Source organism: Drosophila suzukii, chromosome 4 (assembly GCF_043229965.1).
Source record: "Drosophila suzukii chromosome 4, CBGP_Dsuzu_IsoJpt1.0, whole genome shotgun sequence".
Taxonomy (NCBI): domain Eukaryota; kingdom Metazoa; phylum Arthropoda; class Insecta; order Diptera; family Drosophilidae; genus Drosophila; species Drosophila suzukii.
This window is the reverse complement of record NC_092083.1, coordinates 2,418,464-2,437,775: the sequence shown is the minus strand read 5'-3', so window position 1 is coordinate 2,437,775 and position 19,312 is coordinate 2,418,464. Positions and strand designations below refer to the sequence as shown.

Genomic DNA, 19,312 nt, shown 5'->3' with positions numbered 1-19,312 from the left:
ACTATGGGAGCTAGGCTATTGAGATTTGGCGTGCAGATTCCTGAGCTTCCTACGCAGCGCAAGTTTGTTTCAGTAGACTGCCACGCCCACTCTAACGCCCACAAACCGCCCAAAACTGTGGTTCCTACAGTTTTGATGCTAGATAGAAAATTTTAACTGAAATGTAATGTTCTCATCAATACCTATCGATTGACCCAAAAAAAAGTTTGCCAAGCCCACTTTAACGCCCACAAACCGCAAAACCCTGTGACGCCCATAATTTTCATGCTAGATAAAAAATTTTAACTGAAATGTATTGGTATCGTCAATACCTATCGATTGATCCAAAAAAAAATTTGCCACGCCCACTCTAACGCCCATAACGCTTAAATCTGTATACCGCCGGTAGGTGGCGCATTTTAATCTCGCTTTGCTGCTTGCATATCTCCATTTAGCTGAGTAACGGGTATCTGATAGTCGATGTACTCGACTATAGCGTTCTCCCTTGTTTCTTAATATTATTTGCATGATATCCAAACAGGATCTAAGGTACAGGAACTAGTTATGACATTGAAATCTAAACTGCGTTTTCTATTTAAAAGCATAAAAATGTACATACAGATAAAGTTAAAATAAGAGAGAACGTTACAGTCGACTTCCTCGACTATCAAATATCCGTTACTAAGCTAACCAACTTCAAAAAAATAATACTTTACTTATTATCCAATGGTTATAATTTAACAATTATCGGCGTGGCGGTAGAGATTGATAGGCGGAATAATAAAAATGTATATTAAATTTCAACCCATAAATTTCTGGGCGGTTTGTGGGTGGAAGTTGAGACATTTCATTTAATATTTATTTACCATTTTTTATTTTATTTACCATTACTTATTTTTATTAGTATTAAAAGCCACAGTTGGACAGACATTGACATCGGACTTTTGTATGTTTTTTTATCTCATTAGTATTTTTTTGGTTTCTATCTTTCTACTACCTGTAATATACTTTTCCCCGAATACAATATACACTTTCACTCTACGAGTAACGAATATAAAAAGACCACGATAGGGACATACATAGGAACAATCCGATCAGACTTAAAAAATTTCTTTTTTTTAATAAATTTGCGCAGTGTAATAATTATCAACCTGATAAAGGTTGAAACTCTTCACGTTCGGGCGACTATATTTTTTAAGAAAAATATAGTAAAATATGCCTAGTTTTTTGTTCTTAAATATTTGTATTTTATTTATTTATTTTCTATTTAGTGTTGAGCTTACCGAAGTCAGTTTCCGTTACTCGCCTTTTAAAAAAGGCTTTCTGGGGGTGCCACTTAAATCGCTTTGCATTGATTTCGTGAAGAATTTACATTGATGAACATTAGAAACCCACCCCGATTCAATTTTATGTTATACATGTATAAGGTATCTTGATACTCCTTTTATTTTCCTCTTAATTTCCTACCTAATTTCCTACCAGCTGCGTTAGATACAAATTTTTTCGAAATTCAACTTTCATACTAAAAGACTAGTTAGCGTAGACGTACGGACAGACTATATGTCGGTACGGTCTTTTTAATTATGGTTTAAATATTGATATCTCTTTATGGTCCAACTAAAGACCAAGAGTAATATTTTGAATATACAAAATAAAAACTTACGCAAGGGGAAAATATGTTGGTAGTGCGTAGGCGTCCATTTCATTAGGGTTTGTCCCTAAATATTGAAGACCGATTAGATTTTACGGGTAACTTATATCCTTTTATTTTGGATTCACCGTCGGAGAACCGAACATTTTTATCGGCACGTTTAATGGCACTGTCACAAATATTTTAAATATATCATACGAATTTTCACTTCCTATTAGAATTTTTAGCAACTATTTTTAAAACTGTGGTAAACATTGGATCCTTTAATACTTAAGTATATTTTCTAGTTTTAACTGTTACTGTGTATGCGCTCGACTTTCATCACCACAAATTTGATTATAAAATTTCATCTTTCACATTAAAGGTCGCAAATTTATACTTTTATCAGCAAATTTCAAGTAGCGAATAATAAAAATAAATGATGTATGACAAAGTCTATAACGTGTGTATGCTGCGTCTTAATGCTGTGTTTCTTGCGAGTGGACTGAGCGATATTAACACTAGCTCTTGCAATGCTTCGTTAGTTTAGATGGAGCAGTTCGGATCTTCTCTCCTCTCACAAATATCTTTTTCCGAGCACAAATACAGGTACAGATGCTAACATAGATACGTATTGAATTACAAACACCATCATAAAGGCAATACAGTAACAAGTGTAATGCTGAGTCCAGTGTCTGTGTGTACCTACAGATCACGAACAGTCGACGAAGGCGGGCATATCGAAGATGGCTACACAATACATAAACATGAGCAAAGATACATTTCGGTTACAGTGTTGACAATTTAGCTACTTTCCAGTTTTAGTACACTAAGACGACGGTGTTACTATTTTACACGTTTCTTTTGACTTAAGTCCTAGAAGGAAGGTACATTTTTGGCCTCGACGTCTTCACACGACAATTTTTTGATATGCAGAAAGCGTACAAGTTATTAGCCGCACCTACAACGAACAACACTTACGCTCACAGTCGCTTACACTCCTTTTCTCTCAATACATTTTATCTCTCACTTCTTATTTCAGTTCTCACTCTCCTCTGCCATTGTTTTGGAGTCTTATGTATGTGTATACGTAGAAATGTACATAAGTATATAAACAAGTATTTGTATAGAGTTCGTCGGATTTCTTAATTATGCCTTTGCAAAGGGGATACTCGATCACCACCGATAAAAGCAAGTCTGTTATAGTCCCGCACTTTTGACTGGTTGAATCCTATGCACATGTTTTTTTTTTGTGTTAGGGCACAAGTATAAAAGGCTGTGGAGCCGGATAACTTTGGCATAAAGCATAGGCCTTTTAAGGTAGGTGGGTTGTAGGAAATTAAAAAAAAAGAGAGAAAACGCTATAGTCGACGGCCTCGACTATCAGATACCCGTTACTCAGCTAACTATCGTTCATTCTTATCGACAGTTCACGAGATTTCACTAACACGCCACATAACGTGAAACCTAGATGGTGCTAATGAAATTTCGTAAGCAGCTCTATTGAGATTGCTTATTATATATTATTCTTAGTTTATAACTTTTTAATGAATGATCCGACTTGAAAAGTTTTTGGCGTGTACAAAATATTCAAAAATGTGGTCGCTAGACGAGTTTTAGCGTTATGGGTGACTTTTTAAATTGATTTCTGAAACAAACTTGTGCTGCGCAGGAATCCTCCAAGAACCTACATGCCAAGTCCCAACAACCTAGCTCTTATAGTTTCCGAGATCTCAGCGTTCATACGGACAGAAGAACATGGCTAGATCGACTTGACTAGTAATGCTGATCAAGATCGTATACACATATACTTTATTCCGACGAATCTGGTATACTATTATACTATATATTTATCTAGCCTAAAAATTGTGGGCGTCACATGTTTTCGCCGTTTGTGGGCGTTACAGTGGGCGTGGCATATTCGCGTAACAAACTTGCGCTGCGTATAAGGCTACGGAATCTAAATCTGAAATCCCAATTCTCTATCTTTGATAGTTTCCGAGATATCCACGTTCATATTTACGATTTTTTGAAGTTTGTGGGCGGTTTATGGGCGTTAGGGTGGGCGTGGCAATTTTTTTTTTGGGTCAATCGATAGGTATTGATGAGAACATTACATTTCAGTTAAAATTTTTATTCTAGCATCAAAACTGTAGGAGCCACAGTTTTGGGCGGTTTGTGGGCGTTAGAGTGGGCGTGGCACTCTACTGAAACAAACTTGAGCTGCGTAAGAAGCTCAGGAATCTGCACTCCAAATCTCAATAGCCTAGTTTCCCAGATCTCAGCGCTCATCCGGACGGACAGACAGACGGACATGGCTAGATCGACTCGGCTAGTGATCCTGATCCAGAATTCCGACGAATCTAGTATACCCTTTTACTCTACTAGTAACGGGTATAAAAATGTAGATAATTGTAGCTGTTAAGGATGGTGGGGAGAAATATCCCAGCATCCGTATACTCTTGCGTCTAATCTTGTATTCTATACGCGTATAGTGAGACCATTAAAAATGATTTTAAAAACAAGATTTTGGAAGAATTTTCAAAATGAATATTTGTTTCTCATTGGCGTTTGTACGTATCCAAACGCAACTTTAGGGCCCTGGAGTCATTTAAATTGTGTTAAGCAGCTCGATATAGAAAACTTTAGTTTAAACTGTAGTTTAGCCGGGAAACAGCTATAAAATGATAATTTAATGGGCTTAAATTGTGTCTTTATAGCTTTACAAGTGTGCACATATTATAGTATGTATATAAGTATTGATAAGCAAAACAAAATCCCATTTACACTTTTTTATGCCTAAGAGTGTGTCGTTGGGTAGGGCGTGGTACATTGGAGTAACATACTTGCGCTTTATGAGAAGTTCAGGAATTTACATGTCAAATCTTTAGCTTTTTAGTTTTCAGGACCACATTGTCCTCTCGGAAATATGGTAAAAATTTCACACTAAAACTAAAACGTAAATGTTAAAAACTCGTTCGATTTATTCAAACAAAGAAATTCAATATAAGTAAACTACAACTTTCAGTGAAAAAAGTCATCAAACATGTAGCAGCTAGAGCGAAATTCTTTAAAAAAACCAATAAAATTCTGCATATTTACAAATAATTAGGGATGAAGTTTTTCATACATGTCATATATGTTTGAAACCAAGTAGTCGTTTTTTTCTCTCCGTCTACAAAATAGGTTTTTTAAAGTGAAATTCATTTTTAAAGCCGATAATATTGTGGTAATAATAACATGGAACACATCCTAGACGCATGTCCAGCGATTCCACAGGCCAAGCAACATTTTCTTAAAAATCGGCCACCCCCCGACTACCTTAAGAAGAAAACATCTGAAATTATCATAGCAATTATAAATTTCCTTAAGAAAAACCATTTATACAATAAAATTTTAAATCTTAACTAATAAACATTGTCAAATTAAGGTAAAAACAAGGAAGAACGCTATAGTCGAGTACCTCGACTATCAGATACCCGTTACTCAAAGGGAAATGGAGATATGCAAGCAGCTAAGCGAGATTAAAATGCGCCACCTACCGGCGGTAGACAGATCTAAGCGTTATGGGCGTTAGAGTGGGCGTGGCAAATTTATTTTTGGATCAATCGATAGGTATTGACGACACCAATACATTTCAGTTAAAATTTTTTATCTAGCATGCAAATTGTGGGCGTCACAGGTTTTCGCGGTTTGTGGGCGTTTAAGTGGGCGTGGCAAACTTTTTTTAGGTCAATCGATAGGTATTGATGAGACCAATAAATTTCAGTTAAAATTTTCTATCTAGCATCAAAACTGTAGGAGTTACAGTTTTGGGCGGTTTGTGGGCGTTAGAGTGGGCGTGGCAGTCTACTGAAACAAACTTGCGCTGCGTAAGAAGCTCAGGAATCTGTACGCCAAATCTCAATAGCCTAGCTCTCATAGTTTCCGAGATCTCAGCGTTCATCCGGACAGACAGACGGACAGACGGACAGACGGTCAGACGGACAGACGGACAGACGGACAGACGGACAGACGGACATGGCTAGATCGACTCGGCTAGTGACCCTGATCAAGAATATATATACTTTATGGGGTCGGAAACGCTTCCTTCTGCCTGTTACATACTTTCCGACGAATCTAGTATACCCTTTTACTCTACGAGTAACGGGTATAACAAGGAAGAACGCTATAGTCGAGTACATCGACTATCAGATACCCGTTTCTCAGCTAAAGGGACCAAAGGGAAATGGAGATATGCAAGCAGCAAAGCGAGATTAAAATGCGCCTCCTACCGGCGGTAGACAGATTTAAGCGTTATGGGCGTTAGAATGGGCGTGGCAATTTTTTTTTTGATCAATCGATAGGTATTGACGAGACTAATACGTTTCAGTTAAAATTTTGTATCTAGCATGAAAATTGTGGGCGTCACAGGTTTCGCGGTTTGTGGGCGTTAAAGTGGGCGTGGCAAACTTGTTTTTGGGTCAATCGTTAGGTATTGATGAGAACAATATATTTCAGTTAAAATGTTTATTCTAGCATCAAAACTGTAGGAGCCACAGTTTTGGGCGGTTTGTGGGCGTAAGAGTGGGCGTGGCACTCTGAGCTGCGTAAGAAGCTCAGGAATCTGCACGCCAAATCTCAATAGCCTAGCTCCCATAGTTTCCGAGATCTCAGCGTTCATCCGGACAGACAGACAGACGGACAGACGGACATGGCTAGATCGACTCGGCTAGTGATCCTGATCAAGAATATATATACTTTATGGGGTTGGAAACGCTTCCTTCTGCCTGTTACTTACTTTCCGACGAGTCTAATATACCCCTTTTACTCTACGAGTAACGGGTATAAAAACATAGTCGAAGGCACCGCAGGTAGTATTGCTCCATAATGTTAGTCTTAGTTTTGAAAACTTAACTATCATCTTTAATTAATAAATAAATAATGATTAAATATAAATAAATATATAAATATAAATAAATATATAAATATAAATAAATATATAAATAATGATAAATATAAAATATATATAAATATAATTATTCCCCATAAAGCTATGAATTAAGAACGCGATATTGAGAAATAAACCAAAACGCGGTAGAAACTTGTTTTTAAAACTTTTGCACATACTTTTAAACTACGGTATTAAGTCAAATTACATTAACAAGGAGTGCTTAGGATTTTAAAATACCTTTTCAATGGCATAAAGCACAAGTCTGTTTACAACTGTTCAGCTGTTTTTTTGCTGAACTAGTTATACCCTTGCAGAGGGTATATTGATTTCAGTCAGAAGTTTGCAACGCAGTGAAGGAGACGTTTCCGACCCCATAAAGTATATATATTCTTGATCAGCATGACTAGACGAGTCGATCTAGCCATGCCCGTCTGTCCGTCCGTTTCTACGCAAACTAGTCTCTCAGTTTTAAAGCTATCGGGCTGAAACTTTCCCAAAAGTCTTATATCTTTTGCAGGTAGTATATAAGTCGGAACCAGCCGGATCGGACAACTATATCTTATAGCTCCCATAGGAATAATCGGACAAAAAAATAAAAAAAATTATATCTTTGGTGTTTTTTAGCATATAACCTCCTAAGCTTGGAAATAACATTTTTTAATTAGTTTTGAATTTTGAATTAAATTTTATCGAAATCGGACGACTATATCATATAGCTGCCATAGGAACGATCGGAAAATTGGTGGGAAAATAATATGAAACAAATTATAGTTTCGGTGTTTTTCAACATATAACCTCCAACGCTTGGAAATAACATTTTTTAATTAGTTCTGAATTTCGAATTTAATTTTATCAAAATCGGACGACTATATCATATAGTTGCCATAGGAACGATCGAAAAATTGGTAGGAAAATAACATGAAACAAATTATAGCTTCGGTGTTTTTTGACATATTATCTTATACTATTGGGAATATCATTTTTTGTGTTTTTAAATTTAATAATTATAGCTGCAAGGGTATATAAGCTTCGGCTTGCCGAAGCTAACTTTTGTTCTTGTTTTTTTTGCCATATAGCTTTTTAATCGAGTTTATATAATTCCGTCGCTATACATTTTGAAATCAATAAACCCTTGCAGAGAGTATAATGATTTCACTCAGAAGTTTGCAACGTAGTGGAGGAGACGTTTCCGACCCCATGTACCAGTATATATATTCTTGATCAGCATGACTAGACGAGTCGATCTAGCCATGTCCGTCTGTTCTTCTGTCCGTCCGTTTCTACGCAAATTAGTGTCTCAGTTTTAAAGCTATCGGGCTGAAACTTTCCCAAAAGTCTTATTTCTTTTGCATGTAGTATATAAGTCGGAACCAGCCGGATCGGACAAATATATCTTATAGCTTCCATAGGAATAATCGGAAAAAAAATTAAAAAAATTATATCTTTGGTGTTTTTATACCCTTGCAGAGGGTATAATGATTTCAGTCAGAAGTTTGGAACGCAGTGAAGGAGACGTTTCCGACCCCATAAAGTATATATATTCTTGATCAGCATCACTAGACGAGTCGATCTAGCCATGTCCGTCCGTCCGTATGAACACTGAGATCTCGGAAACTATAAGAGCTAGGCTTTTTGGAATTTGGCATGCAGATTTTTGGGCTTCCTGCGCAGCGCAAGTTTGATTCAGCAGGGTGCCACGCCCACTCTAACGCCCACAAGTCGCCCAAAACTGTGGCTCCTACAATTTAGTGCTAAAACAAAAATTTTAACTGAAGTGTATTTTTCTCATCAATATCTATCGATTGACTTATAAAAAGGTTTGTCACGCCCACTTTAACGCCCACAAGCCGCCCAAAAACCTCAACAAATCGTAAATATGAACGCGGATATCTCGGAAACTTTCAAAGATAGAGAATTGGGATTTCAGATTTAGATTCCGGAACCTTGTACGCAGCGCAAGGTTGTTATGAGAATATGCCACGCCCACTCTCACGCCCAAAAACCGCCTAAGCCTGTGGCGCCCGGAATTTGCATGCTAGCAAACAAATTTTAACCAAAATGTGTTAGTTTCGTCAATACCTATCAAATGGTTAAAAAAAAACTTTGCCACGCCCCATCTAACTCCCACAAGCCGCCCAAACCTGTGGCGCCCACAATTTTCATACTAGAAACCAAATGTTAACTTTAATGTGTTAGTCTCGTCAACACCTATCGGTTGACCCAAAAAAAAAGATTGCCACGCCCACTCTAACGCCCATAACCATATATTGAAATCGCGGTTAGGTGACGCATTCCAATCTCGCTTTGCTGCTCGCATATCTCCATCTCCCTTTGGTCCCTTTAGCTGAGTAACGGGTATGTGGTAGTCGAGGTACTCGACTGTAGCTTTCTCTCTTGTTTAAGCTGCTATAGCTTTCTTTCTTTAGATTAGTTTCAAGCTGTTTAACACAGTTACAATGTTTCCTTAATATAGTGTTTGGTTATATACAAATAAAATTCAATACTCAGGCAGAGTTAGTTGTTCCGAATTGGTAAAAGTGACCACTTATGTTGATGAATATCTTTTAAACATGACCTTTTACAACCATGTGAATGTGAGGTGTTTTTGTTTGATATCAAAAGTTTTTAAAGAGACAAATAATTTCCCAATGTTGGTTTTCATATTAATATACCCCAATACGATGACCAGAAGTCATGTCGACAAACACGAAACTAAGCCCCAGTGTAAACACTGGTTGCACATAATCGCTCAACCGAAAATTAGCCTAATATACCAAATTAATTAATACAATTCCAGTTATTCGGGAACTCATTAAGCGATTTTTATGGAATATCTGGTTGTTGGTTTTGGTTAACGAAATTGGCTTTAAATTAGAGGATAATATTCTTCATATATCCATTGAAAGGATGGCGGCAATTTAAAATAACATAGTTAGATGATTTATGAATTGATTTAATGTTAAAAGACTAATCAGGTGTTGATGGATTTGCGGAATATGGCCACTCACAAAAAAAAATATTTATATTTTTCGAATTTTAACACACTAGATGAACTCTTTCAAAATCTGTATTGTCAGCTTAGTAACTTTTGTCCATCCCTACATAAACTTGAAACTTCAAAACAATGTATGATATGGCAAATAAAAATTAAATTTGTCTTCTAACTTTAAGTCGCTATATTAGGACCCAATCGCGATCTTAGCCAGAGAAAACTAAAATAACTTTGGCTTACTTTTATGTGTACTTTTAGCACGTGGAGACCAAATTGTGGTTACATTTCAGACCAAAAAAATTTTCAGTGTTATTTGTTGTTATTTCAATTCAGAACTGTCTTCGCTTGTAAATTTTGCTTTTCAGGTTTCCCTACCTTAAATATCCTAAAATTAACCTTTTCTTCTTTCATCCCAATTTCTCCTGAACCAATAGACATATTACAAGTCCTAGTAATTGAAGAAAATCACATTACCTTCGGTTAATGTACTACTTGTTTCGATTGGACTATATAAGTAGATTTTCAATTTTGCGGCTACAGGTAGCAGTCTCCTGGTGCGATTCGTCACTATGTGTTTTAATAAAAAATAAATTAATTAATTAAACAAACAAAACACAAGTAAACGAGGTAAAAAATAAGAAAGGAAGTTAGCTTCGGCAATCCGAATTGTATATACCCTTGCAGTTATAATTATTAAATTTAATTCGAAACTCTTAAAATTACAAAAAATGATATTCCCTATAGTATAAGATAGTATGTCAAAAAACACCGTCGCTATAATTTGTTTCATATTATTTTCCCACCAATTTTTCGATCGTTCCTATGGCAGCTATATGATATAGTCGTTCGATTTTAATAAAATTAAATTCGAAATTCAGAACTAATTAAAAAATGTTACTTCCAAGCCTAGGAGCTTATATGTTAAAAAACACCAAAGATATAATTTTTATACCCGTTACTCGTAGAGTAAAAGGGTATACTAAGGAAGGCAGAAGGAAGCGTTTCCGACTCCATAAAGTATATATATTCTTGATCAGGATCACTAGCCGAGTCTGACTGAAGTCATAATTCCCTCTGCAAGGGTATAAAACTATCTTTAAACAAGAAAGGAAGTTTGTATACCCTTACAGTTATAATTATTATATTTAATTCGAAATTCTTAAAAATACAAAAAATGATATTCCCTATAGTATAAGATAATATGTCAAAAAACATAGAAGCTATAATTTGTTTCATATTATACTCCCACCAATTTTGAGATCGTTCCTATGGCAGCTATATGATACAGTCGTCCGATTTTGATAGAATTAAATTCAAAACTCAGAACTAATTAAAAATTTATATTTCCAAGCCTAGTTTTTATGTTTAAGAACATCAAAGAAATATAAAAACAAATTTTTTTCCGATTATTACTATGGGAGCTATAAGATATAGTTGTTCAAACCGGCTGGTTCCGACTTATATACTACCTGCAAAAGAAAGAAGACTTTTGGTAAAGTTTCAGCCCGATAGCTTTAAAACTAAGAAACCAGTTTTCATAGAAACGGACGGACAGACGGACATGGCTAGACACACTCGTCTAACTTTATGGGGTCTGAAACGTCTCCTTCACGGCGTTGCAAACTTCTGACTGAAATCTACTTACCCTCTCCAATAGTATAAATAGGGAAAAATGCTACAGTCGACTGCCTCGACTATCAATTACCTGTTACTTATGGGCGTGGCACATACGCGTAACAAACTTGCACTGCGTACGAAGCTAAGGAATCTAAATCTGAAATCTCACCTCTATAGCTCTTATAGTTTCCGAGACCACGGCGTTCACATGAACAAACGGACACGGCTGGATCGACTGGGCTGATGATCCTGATCATTTATATTATTATTATTATTATACGTATATATTATTATTTAATGGGGTCGGAAACGCTTCCTTCTACTAGTTACATACTTTCCGACTAATCTAGTATACCCTTTTACTCTAAGAGTGCTGTGGACGGCAGTCCACGTAGTGACGACAAAGAGAGAGTGCGTAGGAAACTACTATACACATGCACGGAAAAAAAAAAAAATCTGCTGTGATGGTCCGGCCTTAACGAGGGGCAGACCAATCAAAAGGTATCGCAAAAACTGAAAGGATGCATACCCAGAGCAGAAAAAGTTAATATTAAGAGCATGTGGTCTGTGCGGGCCGTGTGAATAGATGCCCGTTTTTCGATACATAAATGATAGTAACGTAAAATAAAAACCCCTTTTAAGATTATAATTAAGAGCATAAAATGCTAAGTTTCAAAAGTTATATTTTTGTTATTCACGTACATATGTACATATTGTTAGCCATGCCCGTCTGTCTGTCTGTCTGTGTGATCGTTGTGATCTCGGAAACTATAAGAACTATAGTGTTGAAATTTCATATTTAGATTTCTTGGCCTCGTATGCAGCGTAAGTTTGTTAATATAATACAAATTGTATGTATGTATATAAACTCTACTCGAACTTAACGCCAAAGTGATCTCAGTGCTCAGTCCCTTTCTACACAAACTACATACATACATACATACATATGTATGTACAGTCTAAGTTAGTTATACTCTGTATACCTGCTCTCTCGTCTGTGAAATTTGTCAAAATAGGGGCGGTCATAATGTGTATAATAAAAGAAACTCTTGGTAACCTGGGGCAATACGATTCTATAAGTCACAAACAACTACATATGTACATATGTATGTATGTTCCAAGCGGACTGAAAACAAGCAAAATACCTTTTTTGCCTGCAAGTGCACAGCAGGATTGAATCTGGGATCTGAAACTTTTCTCTTGCTGTGCGCTCCTATGTACGTTCGTATTTTGTATGTGCCCTTTGTAATTTAACGTCTTACTCAAGTCTTCTTTCTATGAAAGGAGCGAGCACATGCTGTGCGGCTGTAGTTTATACATACATACATAAATACACATGTCTGTATGTTGTTGATCGTGCATTTGTGTGAATACGTTCGGACCTTTGTATGTATTAATATCCGCACATACTCCTACAGATATACAAGCGTACATATGCACATATGTATACCCACTCCTTTTTATGAGAAACGTTTTGTCGGTTCTCAGAAACAACAAAACCAGATATTTTATAATACTTATGTATGTATGTATTTACATACGAAGGCTTACGTATATGTATTTATACATACATATGTACATATGTACTTTATTCCATAAATACCTATGTACATACATACATATATATGTACACTTCTCAGCGATTTTTGCATCTGCATTATCGGCACATGTTTAGATACATACATACATGATATGTAAATGACTAGTGAGTGCGTGGATCAAGAACTCTCTACATACATACATACATATGTGCATTCATACCTACCTATGTTCATATGTATGTATTTTTAATTTCTAAATTGCGTTTTAATAACTTTCTTGGTAACCAGGAGGTGGCAAATAACATCCGACCCCAGCACAGCAACATTTATTATTTAAAAAAGGACTTTTATACTGTGATTTTATTACTTGTATTTATAAATGAGAAATAACAAGAAAGGTAGCTAACTTCGTCATGACAAAGTTTCTATAACCTTGCAGGTCATTCCCGAGGGAGCATTGTATGTACATGTAGAGCTTTCCAAATTTAAAAAACTAAAAACTAACTAGAAAAATTTTAAGATAGTTTTAACATAAATTATCCGATCTTTTCTATAGCAGCTATATGTTAAAATTCTGAAATATTTAAAGAACGAAATTCCCAAGAGTAGAAGTTAATATGTCAAAAAACCGAAGTTATATTTATTTTAGATCTTTTTTAAAATGCTTTAAAACTGAGATACTAGTTTGCGTAGAAAAGGACCGACGGACAGGCCTAGATCGACTCGCCTAGTGATGCTGATCAAGAATGTATATGGGCAAATCCGAAAAATGGTCAACCAGGACCGAAACTAAAAAATCTTTTCACAAATAAATGGCCATATTTTCATAGTACAGTGGAACCAAGGAATATTTCATTTGTTTTGTTAAAGAAACTGAGAAAATGTGTTTTTTTCATTTTTAGCTACTTTTTAAGGCATTTTTATGATTAAATATTTCGCAAGGAAAACATATGATTTGTGTGCACTTTTTCTACCAAATCTCTTTATTGCAATCTAATAACTAGAAAAAAATCCAAAAAGGGCGAAAAAATGTTCAATTAACTGTTAATAAAACAACATGGAAAAATCGTACGTTCGCGACCCGTACGTTCGCGACCGGTACTTAATTCAATAAAAAAAACAAGTGGAGATATTTCCTTGGGAACAGATTCGAAGTAAAGCTACATGAATCCATTTTAAAAGTAAAGTTATTGCTTTAGAATATTTCGTCCCAATTCGCAGATATTTGCATTTTACTAGATTAAGCCAAAGTCGACTTCCATTTTGTGTAAGTTCGCGACCGCATGTTTTTTGCCAATATTATGAAAATGGTAGCTTAATAAATCCCATCATTTACACTAAGCTAAGAGCTAACAAAATGCTATCGAATAGCAAAAAAAAAGTTCAGAAAACGTTTATTTTCTTTTTTTTATTTGCACTAAGTGCGTCCGAACGTACGTTCGCGACCCCTGGTAATGCCCATATTCTTTATTGGGTCAGAAACGTTTCGTTCACTGCGTCCCAAACTTTTGACTAAACAAGAAAGGAAGTTAACTTCGGCAAGCCGAAGTTTGTATACCCTTTCAGTTATAACTATTAAATTTAAAAATACAAAAAATGATATTCCCAATAGTATAAGATAATATGTCAAAAAACACCGAATATTTTCCCACCAATTTTCCGATCTTTGCTATGACAGCTATATGATATAGTCGTCCGATTTTGAGAAAACTAAATTCAAAACTCAGAACTAATTTAAAAATGTTATTTCCACGCGTTGGAGGTTATATGTTAAAAAACACCGAAGCTTTAATTTGTTTCATATTATTTTCCTACCAATTTTTCGATCGTTTCTATGGCAGCTATATGATATAGTCGTCCGATTTTGATAAAATTTAATTCCAAATTCAAAACTAATTCAAAAATGTTACTTCCAGGCGTAAGAGGTTAAATGTTAAAAAACACCGAAGTTATAAATTGTTTCATATTATTTTCCCACGAATTTTTCAGCTATATGATATAGTCGTCCGACTTTGATAAAATTTAATTCAAAACTAATTAAAAAATGTTATTTCCAAGCTAAGAAGGTTATATGTTAAAAAAAAAAAAACATCAAAGATATAATTTTTTTTCCGATAATTCCATATACTAACTGTACAAGAAATAAGACTTTTGGGAAAGTTTCAGCCCGATAGCTTTAAAACTGAGAGACTAGTTTGCGTAGAAACGGTCGGACAGACGGACATGACTAGATCCACTGGTCTAGTTATGCTGATCAAAAATATATATACTTTATGGGGTCGAAAACGTCTCCTTCACTGCATTGAAAACTTCTGACTGAAATCATTATACCCTCTGCAAGGGTATACAAATCTCTCAATGAGCAAGTAAATTTTATACATATCATACGTTCATGTAGATTATTACACAAAGAAAATTTCTGGATTACTAACTTAAGCCTTTCCTCATAACGCATCTTTATTCACAAAATATCGGAATGACCATCTATATAAAGTGCTTGTAAAATCATGTAAAATTTGTCTTTCTTTCTTCTAAAATTTGTGTAATGTGTAAGAAATAAAAAGTATAATATTTAAAAAAGGAAAATTATATTTCGATAAATGATTTCGAGTGCCTTGACTAACAGATACCCGTCACTCAATAAATATACTTTTTACATTTTATCTACTAACTGTGACGATGTTCTTGCTAGATACCGGTGTAAAATTATTTATTACGAACTAGTGGTCTGGTTCTAACAATTATCGGGGTACCGGTAGGTATTAACAAGCGAAATAAAATAAACAAATAAATTTATTTAAAATTTGAATATTTAAAAATGTGGGCCCCGCGGCTTGGCGCGGTTTGTGGGCGTTAGAGATGGCATTGCACCACCAACCTATTCAATTTATGTGTTTTAACTGTGCCAGATCAAAGATTTGTGAAAAACCAAGTCAGATAAATATATACAAGTAATAATAAGATCTTTAGCAACAGTTCTTGGTACTTTGACTTTTTTCTTTTCGCCTTATGACAGTGGCACCAATCTATTTCCAACAGTACCTTGTAGGGTATCGTGACAAACATTTTGTAGGGTATGAAGATTTAATTTTTCTTTGGTATTTGTTGCTTCTTTTTTGCAGCCGATAAGTAAAAAACAATTATTTGCTGTTGATTTTTGTGAACTAGAAATTGAGCATCTTAATTTTTTAAATTTAAACCGAGATCTAAAGTAAACATTTTAAAGTGTACAGTTAAGTCCATTACTGTGCATTTTCTACTTTCTTAAAGAAAAATATAATTTTTTCACATCTGCAAAGAGTATTTATCAGTTCGTACCTTACCCTAAAAATTATTACTTACTATCGAACTTTTACAGAAATATAATCAATAGATATCAGCAAGTTTCTGCTGTGACATTCGGAAAACGAATCTTTCGCCAATACTTTACTACTTTATTACTTTATATAGTCGAAAACGCTTCTTTCCACATGTTACGTACTTTTCGACGAATACTCTAAGATTACTCTACGAGTAACGTGTATAATATACTCGACATAGTAGGGAAGTTTATGTGAAAATTGCCACTCTTCTAGTTAACTATAAACATCTATATGTAACCGTTACGAAAAAACTATTCGGGGCTGCAACAGAAACAACTTCAGCGCTAAGTCGTGTATCTATGCAGGTAAACGCATGAAATCAAACAGTTATAAAATTGAACACACTTATTGAATTGAATTACCCCACAACATAACTCGGCTGAAGGTAGAGCTCCATTCTGTCGTGGCAAAAGAAGACTACCTCTGCCACATTTTTTTAGCATATTCTTAAATGCATGTGCCCAAATTTACGTGGACATGGGTTTAAGAACATGTCGAAAAATTCGCGATTGGTTTTCAAATAATGTTAACCCACTTTTACATAATTGCCAATAAAAGCTAGCAAATAAATGCTTAAAAAAAGTACCTCCTGTGATTTTCATTTTATTACCCTTGGAAAGAAAGAAGCTTGAAGCGCAGTAAAGGAGATATTTCCGTATCCATAAGTATATATGTATATTTTTGATCAGCATCGCCAGACGAGTTGACATAGCCACGTCCGTCTGTCCGTTTCTAGTCTCTCAGTTTTAAAGCTATTAGGATGAAAGCTTCCCATAAGTCTTTTTATTGCAGGAAGTATATAAGTCGGAACGAGCCGGGCCATATAACTTTATTCTAGGAACTCTAGGAATGATCGGAATATCATTTTTTTAATATTTCAAAATTTCAAAATAAATTTTAAAAAACCAATCGACTAAATCGTATTGCTGCCATATGAAAAATAGGACAGTAATAGGAAAATACTTATAGATTTGATCATATTCTCTTCTACTTCGGTACATAGCATGCTTTAATCTTTCAGATTTATGAATTCATTGAATTGATATAGTCGTCCGATTTTGATAAAATTAAATTCGAAATTCAGAACTAATTAAAAAATGTTATTTCCAAGCGTTGGAGGTTAAGCTTATATACCCTTGCAGCTATAATTATTAAATTTAAAAACACAAAAAATGATATTCCCAATAGTATAAGATAATATGTCAAAAAACACCGAAGCTATAATTTGTTTCATATTATTTTCCTACCAATTTTCCGATCGTTCCTATTGCAGCTATGATATAGTCGTCCGATTTTGATAAAATTAAATTCGAAATTCAGAACTAATTAAAAAATGTTATTTCCATGCGTAGGTTGTTATTTGTTAAAAAACACCGAAGCTATAATTTGTTTCATATTATTTTCCAACCGATTTTCCGATCGTTCCTATGGCAGCTATATGATATAGTCGTCCGATTTTGATAAAATTAAATTCGAAATTCAGAACTAATTAAAAAATGTTATTTCCAAGCGTTGGAGGTTATATGTTGAAAAACACCGAAGCTATAATTTGTTTTATATTATTTTTCCACCAATTTTCCGATCGTTCATATGGGAGCTACATATATGATATAGTCTTCCGATTTCGATAAAATTTAATTCAAAATTCAAAACTAATTTAAAAATGTTATTTCCAAGCTAAGGAGGTTATATGCTAAAAAACACCAAAGATATAATTTTTTTTATTTTTTTGTCCGATTATTCCTATGGGAGCTATAAGATATAGTTGTCCGATCCGGCTGGTTCCGACTTATATACTACCTGCAAAAGATATAAGACTTTGGGGAAAGTTTCAGCCCGATAGCTTAAAAACTGGGAGACTAGTTTGCGTAGAAACGGACGGACAGACGGACATGGCTAGATCGACTCGTCTAGTCATGCTGATCAAGAATATATATACTTTATGGGGTCGGAAACGTCTCCACTGCGTTGCAAACTTCTGACTGAAATCAATATACCCTCTGCAAGGGTATAAAAATAAGTTAACTTCGGTTCGGCTTGCCAAAGTACCTCCGTTTCTACGCAAACTAGTCTCTCAGATTTAAAGCTATCAGGATGAAACCTTAACAAAAGACTTATTTGTATTGCAGGTAGTATATAAGTCGGAACGAGCCGGATCAGACAACTAAACACTAATTATAGAAATTTTAAGACAATGTTTCAATTTAATTTACTACCGTATATGTTTACCGAAAACGAAAAATAACCGTCCTTGGTATTATTTTGTCATTAGATATCCAGGCGTTCCTGTGGGAGCTATATGATAAAGTCGTCCGGTTTTGTTTTTAGTTGTATTCGAATTTGTGAAATGTTAAAAGAATGATATTTCCAAGAGTAGACGTTAACATGTCAAAAAAAAACACCCATTAAAATTATACCCTTGCAGATGGTATTATGATTTCAGTTAGAAGTTTGCAACGCAGTAAAGGGGACATTTTCGACCCCATAAAGTATATATAAGGTATATATATCTACCGATGTCCGTCTGTCCGTCCTTTTCTACGCGAACTAGTCTCTCAGTTTTAAAGCTATCGGGCTGAAACTTTCCAAAAGTCTTATTTCTTTTGCAGATAGTATATAAGACGGAACCGGGCGGATCGGATAACTATGTCTTATAGCTCCCATAGCAATAATCGGAAAAAAAGTTATTAAAAATCATATCTTTGTTGTTTTTTAACATATAACCTCCTACGCTTGGAAACAACATTTTTTAATTAGTTCTGAATTTCGAATTTCATTTTATAAAAACCGGACGACGAAATGATATGAAACAAAATTATATCTTCGGGTTTTTTTGTCATACTATTGGGAGTATCATTTTTTGTATTCTAAGAATTTCGAATTAAATTTAGTAAAAATCGGACGACGACGGTCCTGGTTGACCATTTGGCGGATTTGCCCATACATATGTAGATCAATTTGGAAAGTTAATGAGAAAGTAATACAAAAACTATTACGGAAGCTAGTTTTGGCAATCCAATTTTAATTACCTTTGCAGAATGGTTGAGTTAAAATGTGACTAAAATTTGACAACGCAAATATCTAAACATTAAATTTGTATCTATGTATTTCACACAATGGGAAGTGGTATACAAATTATACGTTCTCTCTTTTAAGTATTTGACAATATCAAAAATTCAACAGGAGCGAATATGAGAAGCTCTCTCTGCTGAAATTAGTTTCATTATTCGATTTCAAAAACAATTATTTGGGGTCATA

At 34.8% G+C, this 19,312-nt stretch overlaps 1 protein-coding gene across 3 annotated transcripts in view; it reads right to left on the bottom strand.

Annotated features, from left to right (window-relative positions):
- ci (cubitus interruptus) overlaps positions 1 to 19,312 on the bottom strand; it is a 35,246-nt gene that overhangs the window by 15,281 nt on the left and 653 nt on the right. Inside the window, exon 1 of one of the 3 annotated variants that reach the window (XM_017088711.4) lies at positions 1,643 to 2,129. The exons of 1 other annotated variant lie outside the window; for it this stretch is intronic. In XM_017088711.4, the coding sequence (XP_016944200.1) occupies positions 1,643 to 1,685 (43 nt within the window). In that variant the 5' untranslated portion in view covers positions 1,686 to 2,129. Of the gene's footprint in view, positions 1 to 1,642; positions 2,130 to 19,312 lie in introns of those variants that run through there. One more of the 3 variants, XM_017088709.4, reaches the window with a different exon arrangement.